At 32.5% G+C, this 11,777-nt stretch overlaps 2 protein-coding genes across 3 annotated transcripts in view; one reads left to right on the forward strand and one right to left on the reverse strand.

The window, feature by feature from the left end:
- Positions 1-7,143, reverse strand: part of mrj (DnaJ heat shock protein family (Hsp40) member B6 mrj) — a 139,145-nt gene extending 132,002 nt beyond the window's left edge. For both annotated transcript variants that reach the window (XM_088262042.1, XM_088262040.1), the window contains exon 1: positions 7,033-7,143. The gene's annotated coding sequence lies outside the window, so the exon portion shown is untranslated. The remainder of the gene's footprint in view (positions 1-7,032) is intronic.
- Positions 7,144-8,037: 894 nt separating this feature from the next.
- On the forward strand, positions 8,038-10,831 carry LOC148308251 (lys-63-specific deubiquitinase BRCC36-like). The gene is made up of 6 exons (XM_088261982.1): positions 8,038-8,264; positions 8,441-8,651; positions 9,052-9,149; positions 9,271-9,369; positions 9,481-9,624; positions 10,246-10,831. Exons 1-6 carry the CDS (start codon positions 8,163-8,165, stop codon positions 10,369-10,371), a joined length of 780 nt encoding a protein of 259 aa, XP_088118108.1. The 5' UTR covers positions 8,038-8,162; the 3' UTR covers positions 10,372-10,831.
- Positions 10,832-11,777: the final 946 nt, after the last annotated feature.

Below are 11,777 nucleotides of genomic sequence, written 5' to 3' on the forward strand. Positions count from 1 at the left end.
TGTACCTACGGGACGTTAAAGGATGAAAAGAGCTATTTTATTTTAACACTCTCCTTATCATTCAGCGTTCACTTTGTGTAATACCACATAAAAATTGTAACACACTTTTAAGTGGTATTACACACAGTGCACGATGAATGATAAGGCGAGTGTTATATTATAATATCACAACGTTAAAAATGCTTTTAAAATAGAAAATATATTTTATTTTATTTTAATTCTGCGGGAACATGGACAGCAGGGGAGAGACTTCATATCCATCAAGGTCAAACGCACAAATCTCAAATTTAGGGTAAGATACGAAAATTAGTGGTATTTACAACAAAAAAAAATCTACGTCTAATTCAATAAATTGGCGAGTGATTTAAATATTTGATGGTGTGCTCGGAAGGAAGGAAAACAAACATCACCTAATCAAAACCCGAATAAAATATATAGCGGAAATTTAAACGAATAGCGAATTCACAATTAAGTCAAAAATTTCCACTGAATGCTTGATAAATCATTTGTTTTTATTTCATATAATAGAGTACCTATACTTATAAAGAGAACTATAGGAAAAGATCAAAAATCAAAGATCAAAGCTCAAAGCAAAAGACAGCTAAGAAGATTATAGGTTTATTGATTTAATTGTAAAAATATATATACTGTATATCGTAAAAATGACACACCACTCACGTTGACAGATAAACAATCTAAGAGCTGTCAATGATGAGTTGAACATGACAAAGACCTCATTTTTATATTAAAAACAATTTTAACAAACAATACTATAATGGAACGAATGGATAGCGAGAGAATGACTAAAAAGGTATAATATATTTGGCGAATGTGAACAGAACGAGGACGGCCGGTAAAAAGACACGACCAGATCGATCAGAACCTAAAATCTGGTGGTGACAAAATTCTACGTAATCGGGGGGCATGTATGACTAGATGTATGAATGCGAAGGAAGCTGGGAGTGTATCTCAGGGCAGAAGAGTGTGTGACGTCCTCTCTGCCTACCCATGCAGCGAAACGTCGTGATGGTCGTAGTAGTAATAGTAGTAGATAATTTTTACTTTACTTTTGGTTATTTATTCAAAACGACTTTGGCATTTTATACCGAGGACAAAATCGACAAATTATCGCTTTTTTATCGAATAGAAGTAAAGATAAACCTATCTACACTACGTAGTAACGAGTTATCTTTTCACTGTAATTCTACCCCGGCTTTTGAAATAAAATCTCACTGTATTACGTGTTTTGGATAGGGATAAAATAAACTGTCTAGATACTATTATTTTGAATAAAAACTAGGGTTACAGATATCGTAGCTATCCATGTTTATGATTTCCTGTCTATGAATTCCCTTGAGTGCGTCAAATGATAATTTATAGCTATGCGAACCACTTATCAACACATTTTCAAGGCTTTGCATTAAGTGACTAACTCAGTTGTCAGCAAAAAGTGTCAGTAATTAAAAAAAAAAATAATAATAATATATATATATATATATATATATAATTTAGTAAAATACTTATTGATTAATTGATTCGGCAGTCACTTTGTGGTAATTTCAATCCATTTTTTACTTCAGTTTTACTTGGTAAATACCACTACTTATATATAAAAAAAACATATTAATCTTTTTCTTCATGGTATGGTTCATAATGGTGCATAGGGCAATGATCGTTAAACACAAGGAGGAAAGGTGATCAGCTCTGCCCTCAAGGTCTATGGTAATATTAAATAATTATTCTTCTTCGTCTTCTTCTGCTTGGTATAGGCCTTGTGGCCTATTTTTAAGAGGGATGAAATAAGAGGGATTGAAATAATTATTAAGAGCGAAAAATCACATATTTTGACCCCTCTGAGAATCGAACCCGGAACCTCCAGTACAGCAGCCAGACACGCTGCTGTGCTGGAGGTGTACAATATTTAGTAGCTGTCAACAAACAGATGGGGCTGCCATTTCTGCCAAAAAAAAGAAGTTTTAAAGAATAAAGTTTTTATCTGCCACGGATAAAAAATATATATATAAAAACACGCGCGTATTCGAATGTGTCATTTGTGTCAAAATTTCAAAGCAACCGGTGAATAAAATTAGGAGATTGATTTTGAACAAACGAACAATAACATTCTACATATCGCTCACTCCTTTCAACAAAGTCATATTTCAAAAATCGTCAATTTTCAGCTGTGCATGTTTTCGGAATGCCCAGAAAATGTACTATATCCCAGCAAAAGAGGCATATTTTCAACTAAATATTTACCCGCTACAGGGCAAAAAGTGTGTTTTTGCATTTTGAAGAAAAGGTATTGATCAATTATTTTTTTAAATAAGTATACTAAAAATTTTTCAAATGGAGAAAAAACCATCAGGTTTTACCTAAAAAGATCTGTTGCACAGTAAAAAGTTCAATAAGTGGCTTCATATTTATTTTTAATACATTGTATTATATTTTTAAACTTTAAAAACGATGTTTTGAAAAATCAAGTTTTTTGATTTGTGATGTTGTTGAAAGGAGTGAGCGATATGTGTGTATGTGTGTGTGTTTTAAATGTTGTGTATTAATAAAGTAGGTAAGAAATTGTGCTGCGAGGTTTCAAATACGGCAGCTTTTACGCCCTTATCGCACAGTATAATTTAGCAAACATCTGCAAATACACCTGCCGAGGTAGAACAACACCAACGTTAGCGATAAGATATCGAACAAGTTTGGAGTGGGAAAACTTGACAAAAATTTAACGAAGGAGTGCAAAATGTGTGCTGTGCCGTGGGTGCCTATTTGCATTTCAGCGATATTAAATTCCTACTGCCCTAGCATGGAAGATATAATATTTATACTTGATTTATAACTTTTTTTTAAATATAAATATTTTATTATAACTTAATTAAAATAAAATATTGATTTTAAAATAAAATTATATTTTAATTATAAAATGGAAAATCACAAAGTTATCTATTCCGTCAAATATAAAAGATGTAATATTTATATTGATAAAATACTACACATATTTATATATTAAATGTAAAAATCAAACACTGATTTTTAGAGTCTATATTGTATTTTATTTTTAAAAAACACATAAAATTAAAAATTGTGACAATAATTTTACCTTGCAGAAAAGGGGCAGAGGAAGACCGAGAAAAACTTGGCACGATCGGGTGTGTCAAATACTTGAAAGCGATCAGGTAAGGAGTCCAAATAATCGGCGGGTATGTATGAGGAGATGCATGAATGCGGAAGAGGCAATGAATGTTTGATAGGACGGAGTGGCGAGGCGTTCTATTCTCACTACCTACCCCTGCGGGGAAGCGTTAGTTTTTAAACATGATTATTATTACTTATCGTCTGATCTCATTGGTATGTGATATTTGAATACATGTAACATAAAGCGAATTTTTAATTTAAGTTTTACTTAAATTAAAAATTCGCTTTATGTTACTAAAATCAAAAATGTTATGTTACTTAAAAATCACTAGAAATAGTGGTATGTACTAATTAAAACATAAATTAAAAATATATTGATTGTGACTGCTTGTCTGATAGGTGACTGCCGAATCAATGAATAAAATAAAATGCAAAGTTTTTATTTTTATTTTTATTTTTATAAAATGAAGGTATAAAGCATGTGCTACTTGTAATAGTATTAGTAATACTATTCAGTGTGCACACACACACAAAATACTTGCACACATAGTAAAGAGGGACCCAGTAGAGGTCGTTACACTAATAAATGATTTTAATATTGTCCGTAACATCGTTAGATAATGTTACGGTTCGTGAATTGTACAATTCACATTACGCTATTTTAAAATAGTAATTATACATTTAAATATTAAAATACATTAGAATAATTATAATATTTTAAAGAGCGTATTTACATACTTATCTGACATGTTTTGGTCAAATTGCGCAATAACGGAACATTACAGGAGAATATTAATCAATTCTTTATTTTAGTGCTTTCACACAAACATCATGATTAGATTAACGCGAAAAGTAAAACTAACTAACCGTCAATAGGCACCAATCTGTCTTTGCAAACAACTCTTCCACATTCATGCATCTCCTCATACATACCCGCCGATTATTCCGACTCCCGACCTGACCACTCTCAAGTAATTCTTCACCATGTCAAATTTTCCGCGGTCTCCCTGTTTCCATTACCAACCACATTTGCCTCATAAATTTGTTTTACTATTCTTTCTTCACTCGTTCGATTCACATGCCCAAACCATCTCAACAGGTGAAAAATATATTTTTTTATTACTTAATTTGGTATTATTACCATAAGAACCTCCAAAAAGTTGGAAAGACAGCTCGGCTGTCCGAACTCAAAACACAGTAAGGGATATTTTTTTTGTAGTACATTTTCTTTGCAATTTTGGACTTAATAGATTCTACTTAATTTAAAAATGCAAAAAAAAAACGTACTACAAAAAAAAGTCCATTACTGTGTTTTAAGTTTGGTCAGCCGAGCTGGGAGTCAACATCCCAAGAGCTACAAGAGGAGGCACAAACAGAACCGTAGGATCTATGTAGAAAAAGAAGAAGAAAACCATAAAAATTCTGCAGTTTAACAGAGAAAATGATAGGTTTAATCGTTGGGAGGCATTTATTTTTATAACCTAATTAGAAAATTGACGTGGATTAGAAGTGAGAAGATTGGAGTGAGAAGTCATATCAAATAAGGGAATGCAGAGTTAGCAGAAAAAATACTAATTCATGATAATTTGCAGGCAAATATAATGCGTAGTATTAGTGCCTTCGTATAAACTGTTCCCCACATGTGGAGGGTTTACTCATTGTACTGTTCCACACCCAATAGTGTACACAGCACTGCATCAAATTAATACAGTCTCAAGTTGCACTACAGGTGTCAGTCTATGGTAATACTGAATAAACAATATTACAGTGTAAAAATCTCTTAAATTGATTTTGATCCCACTGGGAATCAAACTCAGGACCTCACACATAGTGGGCACAAAAGCTAACTACTGCAGTCCGAAGGCAGACTACTCAAATCACATCTAACTACCCATCGCGCCGCTTCCCCGCAAGCAGAGAGAATAGAACGCCACACAAATGTCTTTGCAAACAATTTTCACTTTTCCACATTCTTGGATCTCCTCGCTAATTATTCTGACTCCTGACCTGATCACGAACAAGTATTTGAAATACTTGATCATGCCATCATTTCGTCTGTCTTCCTTTGCTTCTATGCTAACTCAATTTGCCTCAAAAATTTTATTTACTATTCTTCCTTCACTCATTTGATTCTCATGGCGAAACTATCTCAACACACCTTTCTTAACTAAACTAACTAACTAACTAACCATCACGTTGCTTCCCCGCAGGGGTAGGCAGAGAGAATCGAACGCCACACCACTCTGTCTTTGCAAACATTCTTTGCCTCTTCTACATTCATGCATCTCCTCATACATACCCGACGATTATTACGACTCCTGACCCGGCCGCTTTCAAGTATTTGACATACCTGATTGTGCCAAGTTTTCCTCGGTCGTCCTCTGCTTCTTTTTCCAACTACATTCGCTCGATAAATTTGTTTAACCGTTCTTTCTTCACTCATACGCTCCACATGTCCAAACCATCTCAACACACCTTTCTTAATTTTATCGATAATGCTTATCTCAGCCTTACATTCTTTCCTTATTTCATCATTCGAACATCTATCAAACATCGTTTTGCCACACATTCGTCTGAGGGATCGCATTTAGACTGCATTCAGTCTGCTTTCATCCTTCTTTTGCCAACTCCATGCTTCGCTTCCATACATAAGGGTTGGAACCAGAACTCCATTGTGTACTGCCAGTTTAGCTTCCGCTGATAGATTTTTATTTGCTAAAACTGATTTTAGTGCACCATTCACTCTGTTCCCAGCATTCACTCTCCTTTCTATGTCTTTATCATTTTTACCTTTCTTAATTTTATCAATAATGCTTATCTCAGCAACAAACAAGCAATAGCTTTTAACCTAAACAGTAATTTAGTCGGGTTGTGGGGCCCGTGGTATCACGGACTCTAGAGTCAGAGTTCTAAGTTCTATTCTTGCTCTGCAACATCTTGATTCAAAATTTCAAACCTAGTAACTTATATAAATAGTGCTTTTAAAATAGATTCTAACTCTTCATAAAATGAAGAGTACTATAATAAAAACTGCCAGCTTCATTACAGAGAATACTTAATTTTGCTAAGTAAAGTAATCTTCATAAGAAATCATAGAGTATTGTATGAAAATACATTAAATTTTATACTTGTCACTATTTACTGTATAGTTTATACATATTCACTAATGTTTCATGTAATTTGAGATTAAGAAAATGCTGTATTGGCTATGTTTAAAAACCGTTACATCAATATACCTTCTATATTGATAAAACCCTTCAAAACCTAAAATCAAAGTAATTGAACAAAATATTCTAACTATCTTTGTGTAATATATAAAAAAAATAAACTGTAATAAAGTTTTTCAAACAATATTTAGTCTAGCACTTAAAGAACATGTTATCACAAATAACACTTTGTTTGAAGAAACATTTTTTTATCATCTAATAAAAACGACATATTTTATGCAAAAGGATAAAAAAAAAGTATCAGAGGAAGCGGTTACAAATTTTGCATAGCAAGGAAAAACAGTAGATTAAAATTTCAAACATCTCTGCTGAATGCATGTTACTTGCCGCTTCTTATGTCAATAATGTATTATGTGTATTTAAGTGAATAATATGATCCCAGATATTTAATACTAACAGAAACACGTTGATTACGATATAGCATCAATTAAATCATGGTGTAGAGCACAATTTGCATCTATGCCTTTTAACGCATTTTTAATAAATAAAAATGTATAATCGATAGGAACAACGTTTTTCGTAGAAAATTCTAGGTAGTAAGGCGAAAAAACAACATATTGATAGAACAGTTTAATTTAAAAGTCATTCTTATATACACATATTGTGTTGATGTAAAATGATAAATGGTTATTAACAATCGATGATCAGTAATAAAATTGTTACTTACCAAAAGATCTAAATAATTTCGAAATTAACAGAATTTACAAAACACACGCACGAATCACAAGTACTGTCAAAATTTATCAAATTTGGGAAGGTTAGCCAACCTAAATGTTTATATTTATTGATTTAACCGCTTTTATGGTTGATAAATACGACTTTTTATTTACTCAATTGAGTACCTACATAATGAATTTACGATCAGAACGAAAGCAAACCATTTAATTTGATCCACAATATCGAATCTCTGGTCTAGTCTAAAGCCTGGGATATTTTATTTATTTATTTTTTCGTATAAAATAGAGATATAATTGTGTTTTTATTATTTACACAAATATTTCAATTTCATACACTTTCTGTCAGCCTAAGTGGATCATTAATAGAAATAAGCTGTGGTGGAGGGGATTCGAACCGAAAAACTCACAACACACAACAACTTAAGAGTCCGCGACACTAACCACGTGATCACAACCCGACACACAAAATCAAATAAATGTTAGGGTTAAAAATCTCTCGGGTTTATTTTAAACCCCCCATGTAAATAAATCTGCGACCTCCAGCATGGTTGCCAAATGCACTAACCACCATACATTGTAGGCGAACAATTTTTATTTATCATCCTACGCAAGTATTAATCGTTTTGGAGTTGTTTACAAAAGATCTGTCTCCAAAATAAAATCTTTGCAGCACTTCGATCAATTTTAAATTTCTTTACTTTGAAAGAAAAATTGTACGATTTACCAAAAAAAAATATTTTGTCCTAATTTTTCTCACGAACTGCATAACATAATCAAAAGTTTTAAATTTATTTTATTTAATTATCTGACACTCTTTCATTACTGTTGAAATACATGTATTTAAGTTGTAGAAAAAAAAGTATTTCTATTCACCTCTTAATGATGCATTGGTAACTATTTATAACCTTTGTCTATGGAAAATGTATCCATAAACAATTTTTAACCGTATTAAATTTTCATCTGTTTGTAATTTCGGTAATCTATGGTTATAAATTGTCAAAAATTGTGTTTTTGACGTAAAGTTGGTTTTAAGAAATCAGAAAAAGGGGTAAAAACCTAATTTAAAAAATAGTCATATGCTAAAGTTTTTGTGGAGTTAATTAGCTTAGTTATCTCTAATATGTTGGAAAATGTTAGTTTATCTAGTGATGTTTTCACAGTGTGTATGCAACATGCACTTTCCACGGAAAAACAAGAAATTATGGGTTTACTTATCGGACAGGTGATTATTTTTCTTAATTAAAAATATATGCGTTTTCGCAACGACTTTGACACTAAACACACAAATCTTACAAATGATCATTGAACAATTTCAATGGTTTTAGGGATGTGCCCTGAGGAAGGTTTTAATAAACATATTTTCCCTTGCATTATTTTAAAGAAATTAATTCACTTTAGGTAAATGATGATTCTACTCGGGTGTCTATATCGGCTTCAATAATTCTACGACGCTCGGACAAGAAGCCTGATAGAGTGGAGATATCGGAAGGGCAGTTGGTTCAAGCTACAGAATATGCAGAGAAATTAGCACAGCAGGTCGGGAAACCTCTTCGCGTGGTCGGTTGGTACCACTCGCATCCGCATATCACGGTGTGGCCTTCACACGTTGGTAAGGTTCTCAATATCCTCATTATGAATAACCAAAAAATCTGTGTACCTAATACGCTAGATGCGGGATGTGCCATTTTGAAAACCTCACTCGGGGATGGTTAACATGTCAGGAATACTAAACTTTTTATACAGGGGTAGTAATTTACTGATGGACGGAAGTTTATTAATAGTGTACTCTCTAATATCGTTATCTAGGGTTACTTTTTTCCATAAGTTCTAGAATTTTACAAAGTATTAGCGTATTTGGCTACAGTTCTGGAGATCTATAGTTCAATTTCCAGGGGATTTTTCACTCTTATATTTATTCGATATTACCCTGGATGTAATGATCAACTTAACATTGCATCCATCTGAAGCAGTGCTATATCTTTATTGAATTCACTTTTTCTTATTTTTAGACTTAAATACTCAAGCTATGTATCAAAGAATGGATTCAAGTTTTGTTGGCCTTATTTTTGCTGTATTCCTCATTGACCAGGGAACTAAAGCGCATGAGGTAAGCATAATTGAAAGCTAATTAATAATTTATTTCTTTCTCCAATATTTCCATAATTTTTTTCTCCAATATTTAATTAAATAATGAAATACACAATTTATTATTTTTATATTTTTTTCAGGTTCAAGTAACTTGTTTTCAGTCTTCAGACACCTCACGACGGGAAATTCCTTTAGAAATCGTCACCCCTGATTCATCCCTTCTTTCCACATGTTTAAAAGTAAAGCATTGTTTACTCTATTAATGTTTATATAATATATTTGTGCACAAAATACGTATGTAGCTTTTATTTAAAGCGATTGCACAAGTTTTTCATTATATCATATTTCAGACATTAATTCAATTGCCGGAGATTTTGAACGAAGAGGAAGATGAAACCTTTTTTAATGACACATCCGGATTGGCAGGAGATTTCCTAACCGAACAACACAATGCAGCCGTACGGACTATTGCTTTGGGTCACATTGCTGAAAAAGTAATTCATTATTATTATTATTTTTAATATGTAGTAGTTAGGTGCAAATAAGGCTATGAACGATTAATGTTTACCTTGCTAACAAATTTAATTATGTTTTTCATTTTGTAATTTTTCCATTATTAAATAAATAATACTAAAAATGCAATAAAACACGATAAAATAAATACATACATACATAAATTACATTAAATATAAGTACATACATTTCATTCATTCCAGAATACATTTTAGAAGTAATGCATTGATTCTTTTACAAGCAATGTATAGAATATATGAAGGTTTAAAAAGCAGTGCATGCTTATTTTTCTGCAAAGCAATTAAAACTTATCGCTCATTTAGTGCAACAATGGCGTAATTACACTTTTAGAAATATTTCAGACAGTAATAGAAATGGCGCTATTTTACTAAATTCTGCTATTACACTGGCGCCACCTCACAGCATTTACCGCAAAATCAATTCTGTCAATGTTTCTCTTGATGTAAATAATCTTTCTGCACATTTTGACATATTTAACTGTTTTAAAAAAAAAATGTAATTACGTCATTGTTTCACCAAATGAGCGATATGTGAAGCATTTGTATGTTTATTCACCATTTCAATAATTTATTTTCTTTCAGATGACCCGCCCGATGCTCGAAGTACTTACAGCGAGAAATAAAATCAGCGAATTACGATTAAAAATCTTGCGTAAACACCATAAGTATTTACTTGCCAAGTTGGAAGAGCGTGGACTATTATGTTAAAAGTTTGTACAATGTATATATAACAGAAGGCAGATGTTGGTATTAAAAAGACAAACTTTTTATGTTTTGTAATGTCAAGGTATGAAAGAAGACTTATAATGAAAGAGTTACAATGAATCAAAATAATATGATTGGATTAACAGATATCCATTTGAGATGGATTTTTCCCCCACATCCATTTTGGTAAATTGGCAGTTTGACATTCTTATTTTTGCATTTTTACTGTGACAGAAATTTAGCTGTGATCCCGTCAAATATTTGGTAAAAATCTATTAAACCAAGAACCACTACAATAAATAAAAAATAAGTAAAATAAATTGATGTATCTTCCAAAGTGATTATTTTATTAATTGATTTACAATGATAATTTTATTTTGTTCAAGTTCATTTTATAAATATGTGTGTTTTTAATATGAAAAACTGTAATGTTCAATTTAAATAAATTTAATGAATATCTTTATTCATTTTTCATTTATTTTTGTTATCCTGTTTGCTACTAGGACAAGGAAAATGTATATCTAAGGTGGAGACTGACCGGAGCATTTTCTCGTAACATAACGTCGTAACATCGCTCGCGGCGAGCATTACCGAGCATCCAAAACTATGGATGGAGCGCTCGATTCAGTGTACTGACTGCCTGAATGCTTGCATCATAACGTGTTACATTACGACGAAATGCTCTGGTCAGTCTCCACCTTAAGGGTGAAGACTGACCGGGGCATTTCGTCGTAACATCGCTTGCGGCGAGCATGTTACGGCATTGCTGACTGACCGCAATCAGTGCTCGTTTGTGGCCTTGTGCTCAGTGTTGCCATGTCACACCAAAAAATCTGAATTAGTCTAGAAATCTGTATACAATCAATAATCCAAAATTTGTATGAATTTTTGGATCTTTGCGTTCGTACTTAAAATGTCGGACGACGGAGATATGATTCATGGTTCTGTGATTTTAATAAATTACAGCTAACTCCAGATGAAGAAAAATAAAAAAGATTCCCTGCAGTTTGGAGAATTTCCTACAGATTGGCAACCCTGGTACTGACACAAACGCGCCCTCATGTTGAATCAGTTGTGTGGCCTTGAGAAATGAAAAGTATCCCCACCCCTGGACTAACGCATTAGTAATAGATCAATTTAGAAGAATATTAGCAGTGCTTAAGTGACACAAGCAAATGAGTACAAGTATGCAACCGAGTACTCTACCCATTACTGCTGTTCTCCTTTTCCCACCTACTATTCCTTCTCCATTTCCTTTCCATCGGCAGCAATTTGGGAATCCTTACCGTCATAGAAACTGATAAGATAGTTAAATATGAACTTTTATTCATTCAAAGAAAGGTGGACGAAGATTGCTTTGAATATTTTTTTATTATAAAAAAAGAAAACTTTTTACTAAAGGTATGTTA

This window comes from Brachycentrus maculatus, unplaced genomic scaffold (genome assembly GCF_059751285.1).
Source record: "Brachycentrus maculatus isolate JH-2025_06_01 unplaced genomic scaffold, ASM5975128v1 h1tg000172l, whole genome shotgun sequence".
Lineage (NCBI taxonomy): Eukaryota > Metazoa > Arthropoda > Insecta > Trichoptera > Brachycentridae > Brachycentrus > Brachycentrus maculatus.

Excerpts from the sequence above, each read along its gene's own strand:
- LOC148308251 (XM_088261982.1), top strand. The coding sequence starts at position 8,163 with ATGTTGGAAAATGTTAGTTTATCTAGTGATGTTTTCACAGTGTGTATG. Across the intron at positions 8,652-9,051 it reads GGTGTGGCCTTCACACGTTG|ACTTAAATACTCAAGCTATG; the intron begins GTAAGGTTCTCA and ends TCTTATTTTTAG. Across the intron at positions 9,370-9,480 it reads TTCTTTCCACATGTTTAAAA|ACATTAATTCAATTGCCGGA; the intron begins GTAAAGCATTGT and ends ATCATATTTCAG.